The following is a 22,362-nucleotide window of genomic DNA, read 5'->3' as shown; positions in this document are numbered from 1 at the left end:
AGTACCACCAACAGAGGTTCTAATAAGATTTACTTGCTAAAAAAAGGAGTTCTTTCTTAGGTTTTTTGTGCAGTCCTTTCAATTTGTTTTCCAAGGCAGGAATATAGAATGACATATCATGCACTTTGATGCATGCAATTAAAAGTATTTCATATTGATTGTTCTGACCTCCAGGCAGTTTGTCTTGTGTTTTGTATTAGTTTAGCACCTCCCTCTGGTTGAATGAGGTGTTGTAGTGTAAACAGGAATCAGGAAGTGTATTAGACCCCCAACCCTAACCCTAACCCTGACCCTGAATCCTGTGTTCCCTCCAGAGAAATGGCTTTAAATAACTGTTGACTGTATATTAAGATCACGAGTCTATCTTTCCGTTCTTATGAATATTTGGGTTGATTTTACATTTAAATATGCATATTGGATTGATGCAAAAAATGTAGCATATGTTACATTTAGCACAATTTTAGATTTTTGTATTACTTGAATGTAACACTTAATCTATTAGTTCTGTATAAATAATTCAACGCATATTTCAATTTATCCCAGTGTTACTCCGAGGCTGTATCATCACATTCTACAAGTCCTTAGTAAAGCTGGAGCTTTAAATCTATTTCCTGTCTGTTGTTTGGATTATTTGGGAGTTTGGCTGGCTGTATAATTTTGGTTAGAACACACCATTATAGTCTAGTTGCCAGCACTGTGAACCTGGAAATGTTGAGGAGCCCAAAGTTTGATGTTAGAAATAAATAGTGGTGTCCCCAGCACATAGAAACTGACCAATGCTAACTTTCATATGTTGGGCAACTTGCACAGGTAGCATACATTGCATTAATTAGATAACAGCAACAAAAAAAAAAACTACTTGGCCGATTTGGATTAAAAATGACTCCCATAAAACTTTCACATGGACCGCGAATCACCCCACAGGGACAACAGACATCTGGTTAAAACAGCTATTTTTGACCCTGAAAATGTCAACATCCTTTATAACCTCTAGAAACCCTCCAACAGTGTCCAAATTGGCTAAGCCACTTTTTAGCCATTGTCTGAATATGCTAATAATGCAACTTATGCTAATTGCCCAACATATGCAGGTTAGCATCTGGCCGTTTCTATGTGCTGGAGACCCCTACTATACATTTCTATCATAAAACGTTGGGGTGCTCATGCCCCCTGATTAGAGATTTGTTTTAAACATTCATTCAAGATGTTCTCTCAACCTTTAACTTTGATGCATCGACTAAACTGACAATCTAGATATTAACTTTAAGACTGTTTTAAGACCTTAAGGACAAGATTTTTTAAAATGGCTCCTCCTCAGCTCTGCATTCTCACACATGATGAACATCCTTCGGCGATGCATTGGGTTTCTATGGAGCTCTGCCTTCACTCTGACTGCATTGTTCCTCATTTTACACAGCTCTGCTCCCACGGGAGCACACTGACCTGTCACTATGTTCATAGGCATTAGCATCAAGCATGGCTACTGTCACACTGATTGTTAATGGAGTCACAACTGTAGCCCCATCCTCCTGTTTTCACCCTATTATTCCCTCTTCCCTTATCTGGGTGTCACACTCACTCTGGGCTGCAAACGAGCACAAAAGGTTGATCTCAAATTTCCGGTTCCTGAGATGTAAAAATTAGCAAATGCTCTGGCGGATCAAATAACGTCTTTGAAGCCCCCCAGGATCTTTTTTTATCTCAGCTGCTACTCATCCATACCTCCACCCCGATGATGTGATGTGACAAACACAGCTTTTTTAGGGTAACTGGAGATCATTTTGAGAGCAAATGGGGGGAAAAGTGGCAACAAAGAGGAGACAAGGAAAGTTGGAGGAAAGTCATTGTCAGAGGGCCCTGGGAATGGCTTGTAAGAGGACACCTTTGGTCCAGGGGCCAACTTTCGGCAGGATGAAGGTGGAGAGGAGGCTTTGTCTGGCTACTGTATGATTTGGATAATGGACATACGAATACATCATGATGATGAGCTCATGTACTCAGCCTTGGCTGGATGAGGCTAAGTGAAGAACTCCAAAATCAACACAAAACCTTGATTCAGAGAACTAGATTGGAATTACTCACCCCTCAACTGCTATCAGCAGAATCAACACTAAGGACACTGCATCCCATCAGCCACCATGCTCTGAATCATGATTACAGCATGAAATTATGATTGACTGTAAGTTATCAATATTTGATTACATGGCATATTTCAGTAACTGATTCTGATTGGTCAATTTGAAAATTCAACGGTCTGCTCTCTTTTGATAGCAGACCGTTGCTAAGGATACTCTGGTTTATGTGCAGTCATATCAATCCGCAAAAAGAAGTCAGGTCAACTTAATGTCAGCTGTTGAAAAAATATGGATATTAATTGGTTATATTTGTGAAGAGCACAAAACTATGGACTCAAGATCAGCGACGCCTTCATTTTAAGCTACGTTTGTGTCAGAGCGTTTCCAAATGTTGTAACAGTAGAATCGACTATACATGACCACATATGTTAAAATCAAAATGATCTGTATATCTGATTTATTTGTAAGTAATCATGTGATTAGCAGGATAGAGTGCAATCAGCTGGTTGTTATAGCAAATTGAATCCTGACAGGTAAAACAGTCTTGAATCAAACTCCCAACCAGTGCCCATTAATGCCATTTATTTTATTGATGTCTGAAGTTGTGTTTCTTAAAGGGGCCTTATTCTGCTTTTTGGGGGTTCTCCTCTACTGTATTTTACAAAGGCTAAAATCCCTGTGTCCCTTCCACAGGGAGTTTCTCTCCCACACACTACCCCACCCCCCCTGCCTGAAATGCCTCCATTGGACTTCTTTGTTTACGTCGTGAAAAAATAGTGACATCATTATGCAACACTTGTGCTTCTATTGGCTAGCGCGCCAACACATTGTATGATAGGCTAAGGGGGGCGGGACATCTCTAAGCGGTTGGCAAATCTCAACAGAGTTAGCCAGCTAACCAATCAGAGCAGACTGGGCTCTGGTTTCAGACAGAGGGTGAAAAGAGGTGCTGCAGCACAGGCAGTATGAGAAAAATAAAGAGCTTTCTGAACATTAAAGCATGGAGACATGTCCCAGTAGAGACACTACATACTGATATACACCTGAACATCAGCAGGAGAGGACTCTTTAAAGTAGAGACGCTACATACTGATATACACCTGAACATCAGCAGGAGAGGACTCTTTAAAGTAGAGATGCTACATACTGATATACAGCTGAACATCAGCAGGAGAGGACTCTTTAAAGTAGAGACACTACATACTGATATACACCTGAACATCAGCAGGAGAGGACTCTTTAAAGTAGAGACACTACATACTGATATACACCTGAACATCAGCAGGAGAGGACTCTTTAAAGTAGAGACGCTACATACTGATATACACCTGAACATCAGCAGGAGAGGACTCTTTAAAGTAGAGACACTACATACTGATATACACCTGAACATCAGCAGGAGAGGACTCTTTAATTTAAAGTAGAGACACTACCTACTGATATACACCTGAACATCAGCAGGAGAGGACTCTTTAAAGTAGAGACACTACATACTGATATACACCTGAACATCAGCAGGAGAGGACTCTTTAAAGTAGAGACACTACCTACTGATATACACCTGAACATCAGCAGGAGTTAAGTAGAGACACTCTGAACATCAGCAGGAGAGGACTCTTTAAAGTAGAGACACTACCTACTGATATACACCTGAACATCAGCAGGAGAGGACTCTTTAAAGAAGAGACACTATATACTGATATACACCTGAACATCAGCAGGAGAGGACTCTTTAAAGTAGAGACACTACATACTGATATACACCTGAACATCAGCAGGAGAAGACTCTTTAAAGTAGAGACACTACATACTGATATACAGCTGAACATCAGCAGGAGAGGACTCTTTAAAGTAGAGACACTATACTGATATACACCTGAACATCAGCAGGAGAGGACTCTTTAAAGTAGAGACACTACATACTGATATACACCTGAACATCAGCAGAATAGAGCTCGTTTAAGTATCCCTTCATAAAACACTAACATTTGATTCAATTTAAAAAATATTTGTATGCATAATCAAATATATGGATTGTGATTTCATAGAAGTTTGTTCTAATGCATGTAGGATGAGATCATCAAGAAAACAACAAGGCTATCAAATGCTCCTTGAGTATGCTTTGCTGTTACCTAATACCTGATGAGGAACAAACAGCACAGCCTTTTTGTTCTCCTGTCAGCAGGGCGAGTGTGTTACAATAGGATAGCCTAGTGTGTAGGAAACTCTGTATCCTTAATGTATACTCTAGTGGACCATCTTAGGAGCATCTGTGTCCTGAATATAGTTTGGCCAATACTTAACCTTTACCAGTTGTTTCACTGTTACTCTAATGCAGGGGTGTCCAAACTTTTTCACTGAGGACCACATACAGAAAAATATACCAAGGGCTGGGCCCCTCAATCGAGGTGAGATATTTTGCCTCATTAGTTAAGTCATAAGTAAATAAATCAAATATAGGTAAATTGCTTGATTCTTGAATGTGCTTTAAGAAAAAAAAACATCCTACATCACAGCTCTCCATAGGGCTTCATTTATTTAATTACAGAAGTGTTGTAAGCTCATCCCTTTAAACAGTTGCTTCAGATTGCTTATAATGAGGGGAAATGTGAAGGGTTTATTTCAAGCTTGAAGATTAAAAAAATTGCAAACGTATCAACTAAGAAGGTTTCAACTTTAACTGACTGAATTTATTTGAGAAGTGGGTTTAAAAAACATGAAAACTACTCTGCAATATATGTTTGCATACAGTATACAATTTAAGAAAACCACATGTTTCAGGTTGGGGCCATATTCCATTGTACTTTTGGAATTTGCTGAGGGCCAATTTAAAATGGACAACGGGCCGCATTTGCCCCCTGGGTTGTAGTTTAGAAACCCTTGCCCTAAAGGTTCAGAAGGAGCTGCTGCGATATGGAGGCCATAAGGCTTTTTCATTAGAGCTGCATTCAATGTCCCCTCACCCTAATATTGGAAGAGGTTAAATGCTTTTTGATCTCTCAACTAGAACCTGAGGGCCTGTCAGCTGTCCTCAGTGTATCTCAATAATGTATAGGAGATCTAGTCAAGCACATTCAGTCCAAGTCCCCACTGATTGAGCCACTGCTGGACAGGTCCCTGCGTTTGACCCACCCTAGTGTTAGTAACAGTGGGCTGCCATTATGTACGGTGCCTTGGGATCAGTGAAGGGAACTTGGTAGCTCATAGTCTGTCAGGGACTTCAACCGGTGACCTCCCAAGCCAAGTCCCTATGGCCTTGCCCCCCTTAAATAACCCTAAATACAACACATTGAACTTTCAACTGACTGCGATGTATTCCCATTGACAGCGATATATTTGACACGCAGGGCGAGCTCTCCAGCTGCCCTGCATTTCAGTACTGAGCTGTGTGCTGCATTTAAGGATTTAATTCTTTAGCAATAACTCATAATATATATATTATTAATATTAATAATTTATACTAACAATCTTTGGTGTTCTATACATTAGCTAAGAGGTGGTTTGACGCTTTGACGTTTGTATACATATTGCAATGTTCACCCATGCATGCACTCTGATTGGTAGGCGGCCCCACAGAAAAAATTAAGAGACCACTACAGCATTATCATTTTCCCTTGTGTTATAAAATAAAAATGAATAAAGATATGTAAAAATGAGAAATAAGAGATTTTTGAAAATTGTATTCTATAAACTACTGACACTTTTTCTCTGTGTTGGATTTCAACAGACACTGGAATGGCAGCCATACATGTAGAGATTAAGATTTAACACACATTTGGAGTTGTCTCTTCATTTCCTATTTTTTCTGGGGCTGTATAACAACTGATTCAAAATCAAGTAAAAAAAAAATTAAAGCAAATTGAAAAAACTATATCCATATTCACTGTGCAAACAGTAACAGATGAATTTATTTATTTTACCTTCCTTTTCTAATGTCCTCCCTATTTCTGCTGCTTTAACAGCATTACAATTGAGGATTAAGGCATGCAATCCCTATGATCTTTGTTTTTCTGAGCATTGTGCCTGTGAGGGCATCCTTCACTGGCTGAATGAGAAACAGGTGTGTCGCAGCAGAGAGATTAAACTCTCTTTGATTGTTTGAGGCTATTGACTGCAGAACACACATGTAGACAAACATCCAGCAGCAGCACCTTTCACAGCTTCAGGCTACGGGACACTCAACAAAACAGACCTTTGTATGATTCTATGTTGGCTTTATTCTTAGTATGTTTGCAAGATGATTTTCTGCAGCTTTTGATGTGGCTCCCGCCCTTACTTTGATCTATACAATACCAAGTATTCATACTGCAGGGAAAAATAGGCTACTACATGGCTCCAAGACTACCACTTGTGATGTTGCATCCATGACAGGAGGCCAGCAGAATCACTGCGCTGTAATCCTCAATTCCGACATGTGTGAACCCTAGATCTTTGTTTGATGTATACAAAGACTGGCAGTTCTCTTTTAATATCCAGTAAGACACCACGGTTCTATGAGGGTTCACTATTGAAAGCCTATGTTTAAGGGGAAGTGTATCAATAGACATGTAATTATAGCTTGAAGGGGGATATCACAAAGAGGTGTGATGAATGGCCATTATACATCGATAAAAGCCTACAGTGCTGTTCTTTGCACGACATTTCTTCATTCTTTCAATCAGGAAATATCCACTTCTGCTTAAATGATGGTTTTTGCAACTTCTTTGACAACCATAGCCCCAGCACTAACCCTCACCCTAACCTTCACACCTTAACCATGACCATGGCTGCCTGTAGGACACGCTGGCTTGTCATCGGTCTATCAAAGTCATAAGTGCAGCTTATGGCCGTTCTCCTGATATTAAAGTCAAGGTCTTCTGGCTACAAATATTTTTAGTGGTCATTTAACCAGCGCTTTGCATCACCTTTAGGGTCTGGAGCTGCCAGGTTTGTATGCTTCCTGATATGAGATTCCATTCCATACAAATCTCAGATCAACAAGAATCATGCACGTTAATTTGCAAAAAACAAGCCATACCATTCAAAGTAAGTGCATTATTTTCATCTCAGAGATATCTTTTAAAGCAGCGTTTTCCAACCTTTTTCCACTCAGGGCCCACTTAATAATCTAAAAAATGTTCGCAGCCCACCTTCAACCATAAACAATACTAATACAGGCTGATCAGGGAGCCCGAGGCGACCGCCTCGCTGCACATTATCTCTTACTTGTGCTCTTTGATAGTTTTAGCTTTGGATGTTGTTTTTTTTTAGCAAGCTAGACCGGGGTCAAGCCAAAACCAACCAATCAGGTGCATAATCAATGTGGTCCCACGGGAACGTTCCGACCATCGACTTTAAATGAACGTTTTTTCAAAAATCATTACGTTTAAAACATTCTTTTAATAATGAAACGTTTCCACACAAATCATAATGTTTTGCTAATTATTTGCCGACCCACTTGCAATGCCTTCGCCCAAAGGGTGGGAACCGCTGTTTTAAAGGGTGCCTTGTTCATATCAGTATGTAGTGTCTCTACTGGGACATGTCTCCATGCTTTAATGTTCAAAAAGCTCTTTATTTTTCTCATACTGTCTGTGCTGCAGCACCTCTTTTCACCCTCTGTCTGAAACCAGAGCCCAGTCTGCTCTGATTGGTTAGCTGGTCAGCTCTGTGGTGATTAGAGATGTCACGCCCCTTAGCGTATCACATACAGTGGGTTGGAGCGCTAGCCAATAGAAGTGTGAGTAAATAATAAACAAATACTATTATGAACCTGAACATTTGAATGTAATGAATATTCTCAATGCTCCCATAATAGAACAATAGAGTCATATATGAGAGCTTTATGTTTTATCCATCTCCTGGGTATGAGCAGTAGCGAATTCAACACATTTTCCCCAATAATCTTTTAACACAATACTACAGATTCTGCAAAAATTGCAGTAATAAAAGGTGATATTAATCTCAATAATGACCTGTGAAATGACTTTGGTGGTGTCAAGTTTTGTGTTCCTGTGCTAGTGTGTTTCTCTGTGAGGATACACACTATGATGCATATGCATCTCAATCAAATATGTTCACCAAAAAATGAACTATTATAAAAATAAATATGTCCCTCAACTTTGTATAGGGTCAGATCAGTCTCATAATACACAAATGCACACAGAAGGATTCTTGTACACTTATATTTAATGATCCGCAAAAGCATTCACACTTGTATTTTCAATGCACACACAAATGTATTCCATTTCACATACATGTAAATAAAATTCAAATATAGAAAAAAAGTTTTACATGTGTATTTTTGATCCACACATTTGTTTTCCGTGTCAAACCGCTGAACCTGCACACACAAACCGCTCTCTGTGCATGGATCGCTGTGCATTCGTGTGTGGGTGTTTTGAGACTCCCCTGACGCTCACCTGATTCTTACTTATAATGTTTTCCATGTATAGCCAATCAGATGTCTCCTCCATTATAAGCCAATCACATGAGCGCGCCCCCACGAGGGTATGATTTCTTGACTTCATGACGTAGCGCTTCATATACGCATTTTGCGCTGTCAGGAGCTCACAGGTCAACTTCAACATGGCGTGATAGCACAAGAGTTAGTGATAAGCACTGGCGTAAAGTATACCCCCGCAGCCCCCGCGAGGCGGGGGGGCCCCGGCCCCCCTCATATGAGAACGGGCCCCCTACCTCTATACCCCAAAGCGGCCGCCGACAGCATGTTAGATTTCTACTAGAGCGGCCGCGGCCGGCCGCAATTTTGAAAGACACTACATGAAATAATACTGCGCCAGTGGATACATGAACAACTTACTTTTATTTTGAAACCCGGAAATTGGGTGTGTTGTCATTGACTTTTCTGAAGTATTTCTTAGCTAAACCTCGCTACTGACTGTGACTGATCGCCTGAAGATTACAGTGTTTCAGATGCCGTCGTGGCTAGCAATCAGAGCAGACACATCTCTTCTCACAGGATGAGACCGTATTTTTGTGCACCAATGATGACAAATCATCACGTTTGTATGGCAGTGATGTAAGAAAAGTCTAAATAAAAAATACCTATTCAAAATAGTAATATTAGTATCCTCCTGTTTGCTCTGACTAGCTAAAGTCTTCGTATGTCGCAGAAGTGTTGGTTTATAACTAGCACAGCCTCATCGTTCTCTAAATTGGTAAGACATCGCCAGATCAACGACATTTGAATGGATTGTAAACCCATGGCACTTTTATGTTCAGAGATATGTAACATTTAATTATTGGTCTGTATGGGACGTTCAAAAAAGCTAATTTTCGCGTTACCGCTTATGGAAATGTCTGTCACTTCGTGACTTTCGCAACCTCCAAAGCAAGCTCCCGCGTCTGTGGGTGAAAGCTATTTTGTGCACAAGTAACAACGATGGTAATCAGATGTGTTTTCTGTTTATGAAAGTCTGAAGAAACGTATTTTAAAATGTTTTATCGTTCGTCATCTCACTTTTCATGCCTAGTTTGCCAGCAAACTTGCTAGCTTGTCTTGTATTTACTTGTCTTAGACTGAGGTAATATTAGTCTGATGAGTTCGAGGTTGATACTAGCTAGCTATTGAATGCATCAGCCTCATCGCTTACTAAACTGATCATATTTAGATAAATGTATAGATAAACATGTATAGTTAAAAAAAACTGTGAAAATGAGTCACTGTTTCATTCTCACTTCTAATTATTCTTCGTTTGTGTCTACTAGTACAAGTTATTCAAATACTCTCCATTCTTTTTTTTTTAGCTGTAAGCTCATTGTAAAAGCAGTAGCTGTGTTGTATACAGCTTTCCCGGGCCGCTAGGGGGGGCCCGTGTTCGTCTCCCGATATGATTCAATGCACGAAATATGCGATCTAATATTACGCGCCATTTCACCGCAGAAATGAAGCGCACCAGAGAAAAAAGTGGTGCTCAAAAGCGACAAAACAAAAAGAAAAGAGATGAATTTACATCCACACTGCCCAAAATTTCATCTGTTTTTGGGAGAGTGCAGCCTAACTCTCCACTTCAGGATGCACAATCAGGTAGGGTCGTGGAAAAAAAAAACTAGCGCAGTTACAGTAAAACGAGGCAGTGGCCTGAGGCAGCCTCTAGCCTCCACTAGCCTCCATGCAAGCTAAGCATCAAAGTTACGTTTTGTATTGAAAAGAAGTAAATAACATGTGACAATTAAACAAAGAGAAAAAAATACTTAAGTAAAACGTCTAATTGTTTCTCTCATTTAAAACGCAAGGGAATTGGATTTTCATCCATCCGTCCAGAAATGTCTTAAGCTAACATGTAGGCCCCTACAGCTCCCTCGTAGGCGTCTGTGTTAAAAACTTGCGGAGAATTTGTGACATGGCCGTGAGAACCCAAAATAAGTTCTGAAATGCAATCGGACTCTTCAAAGGGTTAGCAGCAGACGAGGAGGGAGGGATCGCTGCGCATCAGACAGACGCTGAAATCACAGGCGCATGCCCTTCTGCATCGGATGAGGAAGATGCCGTGCATCGGGTGGCTGCTGATGGCAGAGATAGGCATACCGCAGGTGAGGCTCTGGCTGTGCCGTTGACTCTTCTTCATAAAGACAAAGCATCAAAGTTGTTGTTTTTTATTATTGAAAAGCAGTAAATAGCCTGTGGCAATTAAATAAAGAGCCTGAAAAGACGCTGAAATCACAGGTGCATCGGATGAGGGAGGAGATGCCGTGCATCAGATGGCTGCTGATGACAGAGATGCGTGTACCGCAGCCGCAGGTGAGGAAGATGTCTCTGGATGTGCCGTTGACTCTTCTTCAACTGAGGGAGAGACCATTACGGGGCCTGAAGAAGAAATCCGGGACAGCGAGAATGTTGGGAGTGGGACTTCTTCTGATCTTGAATGCGCTGTTGATAGGCCTTCTGATCCTTACCCTAGTGACAGGGCTAATTTCCCTGTTGACATCTCTGACAGTGATGTTAAGAGATCGATTATAAAGCAGGGGCCATGCAAATACGAAGGCCCCTATCCGAGGGATGCTAGAGGCAGGTGCTTTTCTAAAGAGTACTATAACCGTGTGTCCAAGAAAGGTACACAGATATCACGCAAATGGTTGTGTTACTCTCCTAAAATGGATCGTGTGTATTGCCAGTGTTGTTGGTTGTTTGGTGACAGAACGTCTGTGGGCCATAATTTGGCATGGACAACCGGGATTAATGACTGGCAAGGTCTTTCGCGGAAGATCAGAGAGCATGAACATGCCCGTTGCCACTTGTCAGCCTGTGTTGTGTATGATACATGGCAGCAAAATGTAACCATCGACGAAAGGATTTCATCTGATTTCAAAAGTGAGGTTAGTTTTTGGTCAGATGTTTTAAAAAGGATTGCTGACGTTACATTAACCCTTGCGTCCTGTAACTCCGCTTTCCGTGCGCACCACGAGAAACTAGGAGAAATCAATAATGGAAACTTTCTGGCCCACATCGAACTCCTTGCGCGTTACGACCCCGTGTTGGAGAAGTTGATCAGAAGTAAAAGTAAAATCAAATACTTAAGCCCAAAAATTCAAAACGAGATGATCTCAATCATGGCACAAACTGTCTTAGACGAAATAGTGAAAGAAATCCATGAGGCAGAATTTTATTCGGTCATATTAGACACAACACAAGACATTTCCAAAGTGGATCAGCTAAGCCAAGTGCTCCGCTATGTCACGATTCCTAAAGATGACAATGATGTGCCCTCAGACGTGCAAATTCACGAGAGTTTCATGGGTTTCCATTCAGTCCACGACCAAAGCGCACACGGCTTAGAAAAAATTATTCTCGAGCTGTTAGAGATGAAAGGAATCTCGGTCAATAAATGCAGAGGACAGGGATACGATGGCGCAGCCACAATGAGCGGGGTCTACTCTGGCTTACAAAAAAGAATCTCGGATAGGGAACCAAATGCAATGTACGTTCATTGCGCTTCTCACAATCTAAATCTAGTTTTAAACGATGCGTGCCAGAATGTGGCAAAGGTGAGAGCGTACTACGATACAGTAGAGAAACTGTATGACTTCTTCAGCGCAAGCATTAAACGTTGGGAAATTTTGGAAGTGCAGTTCAAAGTGGCAGGGCAGCCAACTCTTAAACGTCTATGCCCGACACGTTGGGCATCCAGAAATGATGCGGTGCGCGCCCTTCGGTTTCGTTACCCAGACGTAATGAAAGCGCTCACTAAAATATCCCTGCTGTCCAAAAAACCCAAAGAACGCGCGGAGGCCACTGGTCTCAAAGCCAGCATGGAAAATTTTGAATTTGTGTTTCAAACGGTCATACAGGGTAAAATTCTTGAGTCAGTCCACATTGTTTCCCAACATCTCCAAAAACAAAACGTGGACATACTACAGGCAAGCCAGTATCTCTCAAGTGCGTCTGACAGCCTTGCGTCACTCAGAGGTGAATATGACAGCCTCAAAGAAGCTGCCCAAGACCTGGCCAAATTGTGGGGTATCTCTCCTGTATTTCCCGAGAAACGCAACAGGCGTACGAAAACCTATTTCGACGAATTGTGTGAGGACGAAAGGCTTACGAATGCAGAGGAGAATTTTAAAGTGTCGGTCTTCTACGCCACTTTAGACATAGTCGTTGCGCAGGTGGGTCGCAGGTTTGAAAGCATGCGAGAAGTGGCACGAAGGTTTGGGTTTTTACGCCCCGAGGAACTCATCTCGAAATCCGATGGTGAGTTATATGCATCAGCAAGTACTCTGGCTGCGCAATATAATGACGACTTATCTGCTGATTTTCCTGATCAGATCCTGTCATTTAGAAGCGCATTACTACCCGCTCTAAAAGAAATTGAACGTGGTGGGGTACAAGATTTGGCACGCACTCTCTTTGTGAAACACAGTTCCATATTGTCCAGTCTGCCTGACGTTGCCACAGCTATAAAATTGTTCTTGACCATACCCGTAACCGTTGCAACAGCAGAGAGGTCGTTTTCTAAACTAAAATTGATAAAAACATACTTGCGAAGCACTATGTCGCAAGATAGGCTACGGGGCCTAGCCATCATTTCTATAGAGAACAGGCGCGCTCGCAAGTTAGATTTAAACGGTGTGGTTAGAGACTTCGCTCATAGGTGCGCTAGGAGGAGTGCCCACATATACTCGTATCCAAAGATGTAAATGCTCTGTTTATCATCATTAATGTTACTTTTATTGCTGACTGTTGTTGCTGACTGTTTCATTGTTAGAATTATATGTAATAAATGGATTGGATAGCCTACTCTGTGTACAGAATATTAATGGGTTAACAAAACATCTATATAGGCCTATGGATTAAATGGGCATGGGATGTCAGGGGCTGAGTTGCAGCATCTTTTTCACTATTTTATGCAATCAAAACACACACACACAGGCCTATATATATATTAGGATATATATATAAAGAGAGAGAAGTAGGAGTAGGCTAGTAGTAAGGAGGCCGTGGCAGGTGGCGGTGGGGGGCCCCAGTCTAAGTACCTGCAGGGGGGCCCCAAGTGCTTGTGTTACGCCAGTGGTGATAAGTGTCTCTGCGTGAATGATTCAATATGTTTTAGGTATGAATTCTTGTGAAGTTAGTGATGTGTTACTGTTAGCATGGAAGTAATATGGGTGGTATGTAATGCTAGCATTTGCTGGCAAGTTAGCTATATAATGCTAATAGACTACCTAGGATTATTACCTTAAATAGGTAACATTAGCCATACATGTCTTTAACTTCTTTCCTTCTCTTGTTTTCTTTTTTAGAGACAGCTTAGAAATAAATCAATCCAAAATTTCCTGCTCAAATTATTATTCAAAATATATTCCATTGTGTTTAATGATGGAGTGGAATTGAACATTTAGAGCTGACGTTAAATAGGATTAACCGGTTAAGGTCCTAGGTAGTCTATTAGCATTATATAGCTAACTTGCCACCCATATTACGTCCATGCTAACAGTAACACATCACTAACTTCACAAGAATTCATACCTAAAACACATTGAATCATTCACGCAGAAACACTTATCAGTGATTACACTTGTGCTAGACGCCATGTTGAAGTTGGCCTGTCAGCTCCTGACAGCGCAAAATGTGTATATGAAGCGCTACGTCATGAACGCAAGAAATATTACCCTCGTGGGGGCGCGCTCATGTGACTGGCTTAGAGTGGAGGAGACATCTGATTGGCTATAGATGGAAAACGTTACAAGTACGAAACAGCCACACACGAATGCACAGTGATCCATGCACAGAGAGCGGTTTGTGTTTGCAGGTTCAGCAGTTTGACACAGAAACACATGTGTGGATCAAAAATACACATGTAAAACTTTTTTCTGTATTTGGATTTTATTGACATGTATATGTAACGGGAGACATGTGTGTGCATTGAAAAACATTTGTGTGGATCCTGAAATACAAGTGTGAATCCTTCTGTGTGCATTTGTGTATTATGAGACTGATCTGACCCCATACGTTTGCAGGTGAACAGTGACCGTTCAGCAGTTCTGATATCGATTTTTTGTGCGATACACCCTCTTACTGCCATGGTGTACACATCTGCTATTTTGTATTTTTACTTATTTTATTTATTATATTGTGTTATTAATAACGTGTGCATAGCCTACTTAACCTGTTTTTCCCCCCCTCACTTTATTTGCACTATCTGCTGTTGTAATCATGTAAATGTCCTCCGTTGAGGTAAAAATAAAGGATTTCTGATTCTTAATTCCAACAAACTGAGGACGTTTTTTAAAAAGATCTCCTACTACTTTATAAACAGCAATACCACAAATTAAAAATAATATAATAAAAGTTAAAGTACAATTTGATTTGTTATAGAATGTACTTCTAAGTAAACATTGTGGGGGTTACTTTAATCATATTCAGGCAGCAGCCTGTACCCCAACACTGAAACACATGAGCACATACCTCAAATTAAAAAAGAGAAATAAAACCTGAGCTGACAGGAAATGCTCCGTTTCAGTTTAACACACACAGTTAAGCTCACACACACTATTTTATCAACATATAGGTTCACCTGCTGAATTAAAAACAGAACAAATGAACCAAAGAAAGAGAAACCATGAAGCAGATTCAGGCAGTAGATTCACTCTTACAGTATTAGCCTACAGAACAGAACAGCTGACAGAGGAGAGAGAACATCTGATCCTTTACAACAAAAAACACAATATGATCTTTTTAGCTTTTTCTAACACTGTAATCCTGCTAGTAATCCCCAATTTTCGCTGTCAGGGAAAACCTTTTATCTTTTATTTGCATCCTGGTTACCTAATCCCAGTAGCCTGAAAATTGTTATTAAGAATGTTTTTATATTTCCATTAGATCAAAAGGAGAGTGAATACTTGAATTCATCAGGTGGATCATGTTGCATGTGTAAGTATTGCAACTGTTTGCTCCAAGAGCCATCACAATGAGCGTAGTGTCAGTGTGGTGAGTTTGAGAGTGAACACTAAAAACCTTTATTTTCTGTGCCTCAAATCTACAGAGTTTTAATTAGGATTTATGAAGTGCTTGAACTGTATTTAAAAGTCCTATCTAATACATATTTTTTTAAACTACAATCATACACCCCCCTTGTTGTAGGATTTATATGCAATAATTATATTAGAAGTCAAGCAGAATGAAGCAGCAGAGGCAAGATTATTTGGGTAAATGCATTTATTTTCACGTTAGGCAACACGTTTTTGCAACCACCTATACACATCCTGTTGTAAGAATTGTCCCCCACCGTCTAGTCAACATTCCTCGACTTGGCATTGTTCTGTACCCACAGGGTATTATCGACAAAGGGACATCACTTACTTTCCCCGTGCAGGTAAGACAAGTCAAACATCCTGCTGTGGTCCAGGGCAGGTGATTCTATTCACCGCTGCCTCAGCTCACAGCTTTCAGAGGGGGAAAACATGAACGGATATATGAAACAATAAAGAGTGTTAACATGTTACGGCAGCTGGAACAAGCCCCAAGTAGCCTGGAGGGGAAGGTATCCCCTTCACAGTAACACAAAGTGTGGCATCTGATGAAAAGAGTTTCATCACTCACTAATGCCTCTGTTGTTCGAGAGTTCCTGTTAGCTCTGAGCCTGTCTGGCATGCCTGCAGCAGTATGACACAAACACAGCCCTGTAAACAGTATTGTTGTTTTTATTATAAATGTAAAAAAGAACTGGTACAAAAATAAACTGTATACTATCCACTCTGAAAAACCCATAAAGATGTACCCACATATTGTACATAACACTCACGCTAACTAAGTATCACTCTATTGAATACATCTAACTTCACATTTGATAAACCATTGCAACATTATGTTTCACAAGTCTTGCATCCAAAGTCTGTTGAGCTTTAATTATGCAACAGATAATCGTTTTTATTATTTTCACGCTCTATAGGAAACACACCTGCTGTACGTTGCAGAATAAAACGTGACAGAGCAGCACTCTGAGAGCAGTTCAAAATGTGCACATCAAGCATGAATGAGAAGCTACTTGTTTAAAACGTTATAAACTCAGAACTGTCTCCAGTAAGTTGTGTTTATATACGTCCTTTGCAACAGCATTTTGTTTCAAAGTAACCGTAAGGATTACATTTTTATAAGAAATATGGTGTTGATCATTGTAAAACTATCCTGAAGGTCAAACTTCCACTTTAGCTGAAGTAGTTGAAATCTGCATTTAAAGTGATTAAAAACCAACACCTGCCTTTCATTTCCTGTAACAACTATCATCTTTGTGTGCTACCACAAAGTCAGAGGGGGAAAACAAATTAAAATCATTGTCACTATTAAAGAACAGGGAAGAAATAATCCTCATACAGCATGTCAAATCTGATTTGTGACACTCTTAAATGTTCTTTAAATCCTGCTGGATTAATGGGATTTTAGATTGGCACAAAGTCAACTTTTCCTCCAGTCTTCTCTGCAGTAAAATGATCACCGTTATAGTTCCTGCCCTTGCCAGAATCCCACTGGAGGATTGTCAGTGTGTTTGGCATCAGGTTAATACATTTCTTTTTAACTTTAAAATCAGTGTTTTGCATTTTCGCAATGGCTAACAGAGCACAGCTGCTCAGTGTCTGTAATGGCAAAGTTTGACATGCACATTTGGCATGAAAGACCTCCTCTAAATATAATGTGATCATATATTTTCTCAGACATGCAAATTATTTCAATTGATGCCAGTCATGTAGATAGCTTAGTTTAGCAGAAAGACAGGAGGCAATAGGAAACAGGGAGCCTGGTTCTGTACTCATTGTGGGAGAAAAGGTGTAAAACTCACTACTTTTATTTGTTTTGTTTAATTTGGCTATTGCTTATGAACAACAGACAGCGGCAGGGACTGTGTGCCCCTTCCTGAGGTCCTTCATCACAGTGGGACACTGCCATGCTACAGAAGTGGCCGGCATTTGACCAAAGTGTTAACTGTCCCAGCACAATATTTCACCTTAAAGCCAAATAATGATTTTTACATTCATTTTTGTGTACAGAGTAAACAACAATACAAATAGTTAAGCTTCCTAGGTGGTCATACTTTCGGATGGAGCAGTTTCCCCCTGCTTCCGGCTAAATGCCTAAGCTAGGCTAATAAACATTTGACTCCTCAACAAACTGAGACGTAATTTATATCAATCTGAACATCTCACTCTGGAAAAATAGAATAAGGGTTGATGTAATGTTATTCTCTTCTTCTTGCTAAACTGTGATTTGAGCCACAGACTAATCTTGAAATATGTGTCACAATAAGAGATTACCATCTCGGTAGCACTTTACAATAAGGCTACCCTTATAAAGGATTGATAAAGGGTTTATAATTAGATTATTAACTAGGTTGTAAACACTTTATTAATCATTAAGAACATTTATGAAACGGTTCTAACATAGCTTTCGTACATCAACACAGGCTCACTATTTGGCAAGATGACTTAGCCTTATATTGGCTACCTAACTTACTTCGTCTTCTTCATCAGCCAGCCTCGGGGGGAGAATTAACTCAGTGAACAACAGATACCAAGGATGCTTGCTGATGAAGAAGACAAAGTAAGCTTAGTAGCCAATATAAGGCTAAGCAGTACAGATAAATGTGGGCTCACTATTTGGCAAGCAACCGGTCACAGTTGCCGTGTTTATCTCTTGTCTTATAAAAGCTTATTAATGATTTATAGAGTGTTCACAACCTAATTAATTAATTAATTACAAACTATTCATAAACCCTTTATAAGGGTAGTATTATTGTAAAGCAGTACCAATATTTCTTTAAAGAAATACCACATTTTCTTGGAATTTCTGTAGAGGCAGGATTGTTTAATATTTATGTTTGTCACAAATTACAACTTTATTTTTAGTGTGCCATTCATTTTTGAGGAATTTCTGATTGTTAATTTCGTTTTGGGTTAACGATGGTGCAGGATGATCTTCATCTTGTTTGCTAATTCAATTATAAGAGTTGTTTGTTGTGTTCACGTGACTAAAGAATGTCTAATGCTCATGCTAATGGGGATCCTAATGAAGACATCGCTCATTCATTATCAGCTCGGCACACCTTTTCTTCCTCCATACACTCCCTGATGAAGTTCCTTTGTTAGTTGTCGGACTGCATCCCAGGTTCCTCCTGAGGCGGTCCAGCCTTCCTCTGAAGTTTTCTCTCCTTCCCGCTGTGGACGGGCATGTCCTTGTGTCCCGAGTTATTGTGCTCTCTGGAGTAGCGCTTGCACTTGCAGGAGGTCACCACGGTGATCTTGTAGGTCCGGGAGCTGCCGTCCTGGCACTGTAGCCGGATCCGCTGGGTTCTGGTTCGGTCGATGACGCAGCGCCACTCCTGGGCATCGCGCCGGCTCCAGTGCCTCCCGGTGTAAACCCCACCTCCCCCGCCGATCCAGTTGGGCAGGAGGTGGGCCGGCAAACACTCCCCAGCACACACTAACTCCTTGATGGGGTTGACACTGGTGCACTGGCCATCAGAGATGTACTTCGTGGACCTCAGCTCCCTGCAGCCCACCTGGCTCTGGTCCGGGCCTGACACATGAGAGCAGAGATTGATTAACGTGCGCTTCACGGGCACTCTACTGTTCAGATGCAGAGGTGGGAGAAGTACTAAGATCTTGTACTTGAGTAAAGTAGAAGTACTCAGATCTTGTACTTGAGTAAAAGTAGAAGTACCAGAGTGTAGGAATACTCTGTCACAGTGAAAGTCCTGCATTCTAAATGTTCCTCCAGTGAAAGTAGAAAGTACTCTCATCTAAATGTACTCAAAGTAGCGACAGTCATTGTTTGATTGGTCCATTTCAGAATAATATCTCTGATATGTTTTATAATTATTGATCATTAAAGTGTTCTCAGAGCTGGTAAAGGTGCAGCTAGTTTGAATGGCTTTGTATACTGCAGGATAGCTGCTGAATTTACAACATTTCACATCACTAATCCAAATGTGCCAAGCAACTAAAGGTGTTAAATACATGTAGTGGAGTAAAGGTACACCATTTACCTCTGAACTGTAGTGGAGTAGAAGTACAAGGTAGCAAAACATTGAAATACTCAAGTAAAGTACAAGTATCTCAAAATTGCACTTAAGTACAATACTTGAGTAAATGTACTTAGTTACTTTACACCTCTGTTCAGATGGAAGATAATGTACCAGCCTGAGGGGAGGCAGCCCTCTTTTGCTTTATATGGTAACTGCTATTCCCTCCGTTTTTGTGTCTAAGTGAATAATGTGGACAGCAACTTGTATCATCAGTATGACATGAAGTGAATAATATTGTCCTACCTAAGGTGTGATATAGTGATATCAGTTGCTTTGTTGTGCTGCAGTTTACACAGGTATTACTGATAAAAGTCCTTTACTTTCCTTTCCTTTTTATCCTAAAATCTTTCTTTCTTTCTTTCTCTGAAATCATTGATGCGGAACTTACGACTCGTGGCAATTGACAATTTAAAAATCTAGGAAAGATTTATCTTTTAAAGACTTGGATATCACATCTCCTTATGCCTTTTTAAAATCTCTCTTAGTGGAAATGGAAGATAAGAATCCTCTTTTTACAGTCAATCATGGACACATTCCAACACAGTGAAATTAAGACTTTGCATGGAATCCATCATATTATTGAGAGCAGGGCATCATTTTAATATTCAGCACTCACCCCATCTGCAACCACATCACAATAAGATAACCAGTGGTGTAAAGTAACACAGTTGATTTACTCCAGTACTGTACTTTTTTGAAGTACTTCTACTTTTCTTAGTATTTCAATGTTATGCTACTTTGTACTTCTACTCCACTACAGTTCAGAGGTAAATGGTATACTTTTACTCCACTACATGTATGTAATCCCTTTAGTTACTTTACGGATCTGGATTAATGATGGTAAATATAATCAGCCCTTAAATCAGACTTTAGTTCACCTGGAGTAAATTCAGCAGCTACCCTGCAGTATACAAAGCCATTCAAACTAGCTGCACCTTTACCAGCTCTGAGAACACTTTAATGATCAATAATTATAAAACATATCAGAGATATTATTCTGAAATGGACCAATCAAACAATGACTGCTTTTACTGGCGCTACTTTAAGTACTTAGATGAGAGTACTTTCTACTTTCACTGGAGGAACATTTTGAATGCAGGACTTTTACTGTAACAGAGTATTCCTACTCTCTGGTACTTCTACTTTACTCAAGAACAAGATCTGAGTACTTCAACTTTTACTCAAGAACAAGATCTGAGTACTTCTACTTTTACTCAAGTACAAGATCTGAGTACTTCTACTTTTACTCAACTACAAGATCTGAGTACTTCAACTTTTACTCAAGTACCAGATCTGAGTACTTCTACTTTTACTCAAGTACAAGATCTGAGTACTTCTACTTTTACTCAAGTACAAGATCTGAGTACTTCTACTTTACTCAAGAACAAGATCTGAGTACTTCTACTTTTACTCAAGAACAAGATCTGAGTACTTCAACTTTTACTCAAGTACAAGATCTGAGTACTTCTACTTTTACTCAAGAACAAGATCTGAGTACTTCTACTTTTACTCAAGTACAAGATCTGAGTACTTCTACTTTTACTCAAGTACCAGATCTGAGTACTTCTACTTTTACTCAAGTACCAGATCTGAGTACTTCTACTTTTACTCAAGTACAAGATCTGAGTAGGACTTCTACTTTTACTCAAGTACACGATCTGAGTACTTATTCCACCTCTGTAAATAACATAACATTATATATCACTTATCACTTCATTTGAAAAAACATCACAAAAATAACATCAACAGTCTGAAACGTCATGCGTCACCGTTTGGACTCACCGTTACGCACAGAGTCAGCCAGCCGTCTCCCGCCGTTCCTCGCCTGATTCAGGTCTCTCTCCGCCGGCTCCTCTTCAGGCTGTTGAGGTGGATTCGCGTGGACTGACTCTGTGGCGTCGTTGTGAAGAGCTGAGCCGCTCGTGCTCAGCAGCAGCAGGAGCGCGAGGAGCTGGATCATGGCTGATCTGAGAGCTGCTGTCGGGGACAATATTCCACCTGATGATTGAGCCACCTGCTGCAGCCGATCTTTATGTATGTTCCTGCAGGGACACTGCAACAATGGACAGGGCACACCCCCCGAGCAGCATGCAGGGAGGGTGGGCTGCGGGTTGAGGTTTACCGTACTTTACCGAAACAGTCACACCCATTACTGCCACATCACATTATATTTCATTTAGCAAGAGGTGGTAGAAGTACTTAGATCTTGTACTTCAGTAAAAGTAGAAGTACTTAGATCTTGTAGAAAGGAAGTACAAGTACCAGAGTGTATGAAAACTCTGTTACAGTAAAGGTCCTGCATTCAAAATGTTACTCAAGTAAAAGTAGAAAGTACTCTCATCTAAATGAGCTTTGTTTTTAAGTCTGGAATTATTGTTTGACCTTTTGTTGCTTGTTTTTTAATTACGCTCTGTAAGATGTCCTTGAGAGCTTTGAAAGGCGCCCACAAATAAAATAAATTATTAATTAAAGTAGTGACAGTAAAAGTAGTCATTGTTTGATTGATCCATTTCAGAATAATATCTCTGATATGTTTTATAATTATTGATCATTAAAGTGTTCTCAGAGCTGGTAAAGGTGCAGCTAGTTTTAATGGCTTTGTATACTGCAGGGTAGCTGCTGGATTTACTCCAGGTGGAACTAAAGTCTGATTTATTCTGGCCGAGTAGACAATTTCTTCTGTTGTTCTTTACATCTGTGTCGGTTACAGCATTGCATTACTACCTGGTACATGTCTACTGCTTTAAAATCAAAACTGCTCCACCAGGTGAAAA

The 22,362-nt window shown here is 40.3% G+C and overlaps 1 protein-coding gene across 1 annotated transcript; it reads right to left on the bottom strand.

Moving 5' to 3' along the window:
• Positions 1–15,711: 15,711 nt before the first annotated feature.
• LOC134874699 (sclerostin domain-containing protein 1-like) lies at positions 15,712–21,614 on the bottom strand. Its single transcript, XM_063898829.1, has 2 exons — positions 21,371–21,614; positions 15,712–19,080 (listed from the first exon to the last, which is right to left on the bottom strand). Exons 1-2 carry the CDS (start codon positions 21,546–21,548, stop codon positions 18,647–18,649), a joined length of 612 nt encoding a protein of 203 aa, XP_063754899.1. The 5' UTR covers positions 21,549–21,614; the 3' UTR covers positions 15,712–18,646.
• Positions 21,615–22,362: the final 748 nt, after the last annotated feature.

The sequence above is a fragment of the Eleginops maclovinus genome, chromosome 13, assembly GCF_036324505.1.
Source record: "Eleginops maclovinus isolate JMC-PN-2008 ecotype Puerto Natales chromosome 13, JC_Emac_rtc_rv5, whole genome shotgun sequence".
Lineage (NCBI taxonomy): Eukaryota > Metazoa > Chordata > Actinopteri > Perciformes > Eleginopidae > Eleginops > Eleginops maclovinus.
This window is presented reverse-complemented; position numbering and strand designations above follow the sequence as displayed.

What these genes read in the sequence shown, in the direction of transcription:
- LOC134874699 (XM_063898829.1), bottom strand. Translation starts at nt 21,548, where the DNA reads ATGATCCAGCTCCTCGCGCTCCTGCTGCTGCTGAGCACGAGCGGCTCA. An exon ending in GGCTGACTCTGTGCGTAACG is followed by an intron (nt 19,081 to 21,370) that starts GTGAGTCCAAAC and finishes CTCATGTGTCAG; the next exon opens with GCCCGGACCAGAGCCAGGTG.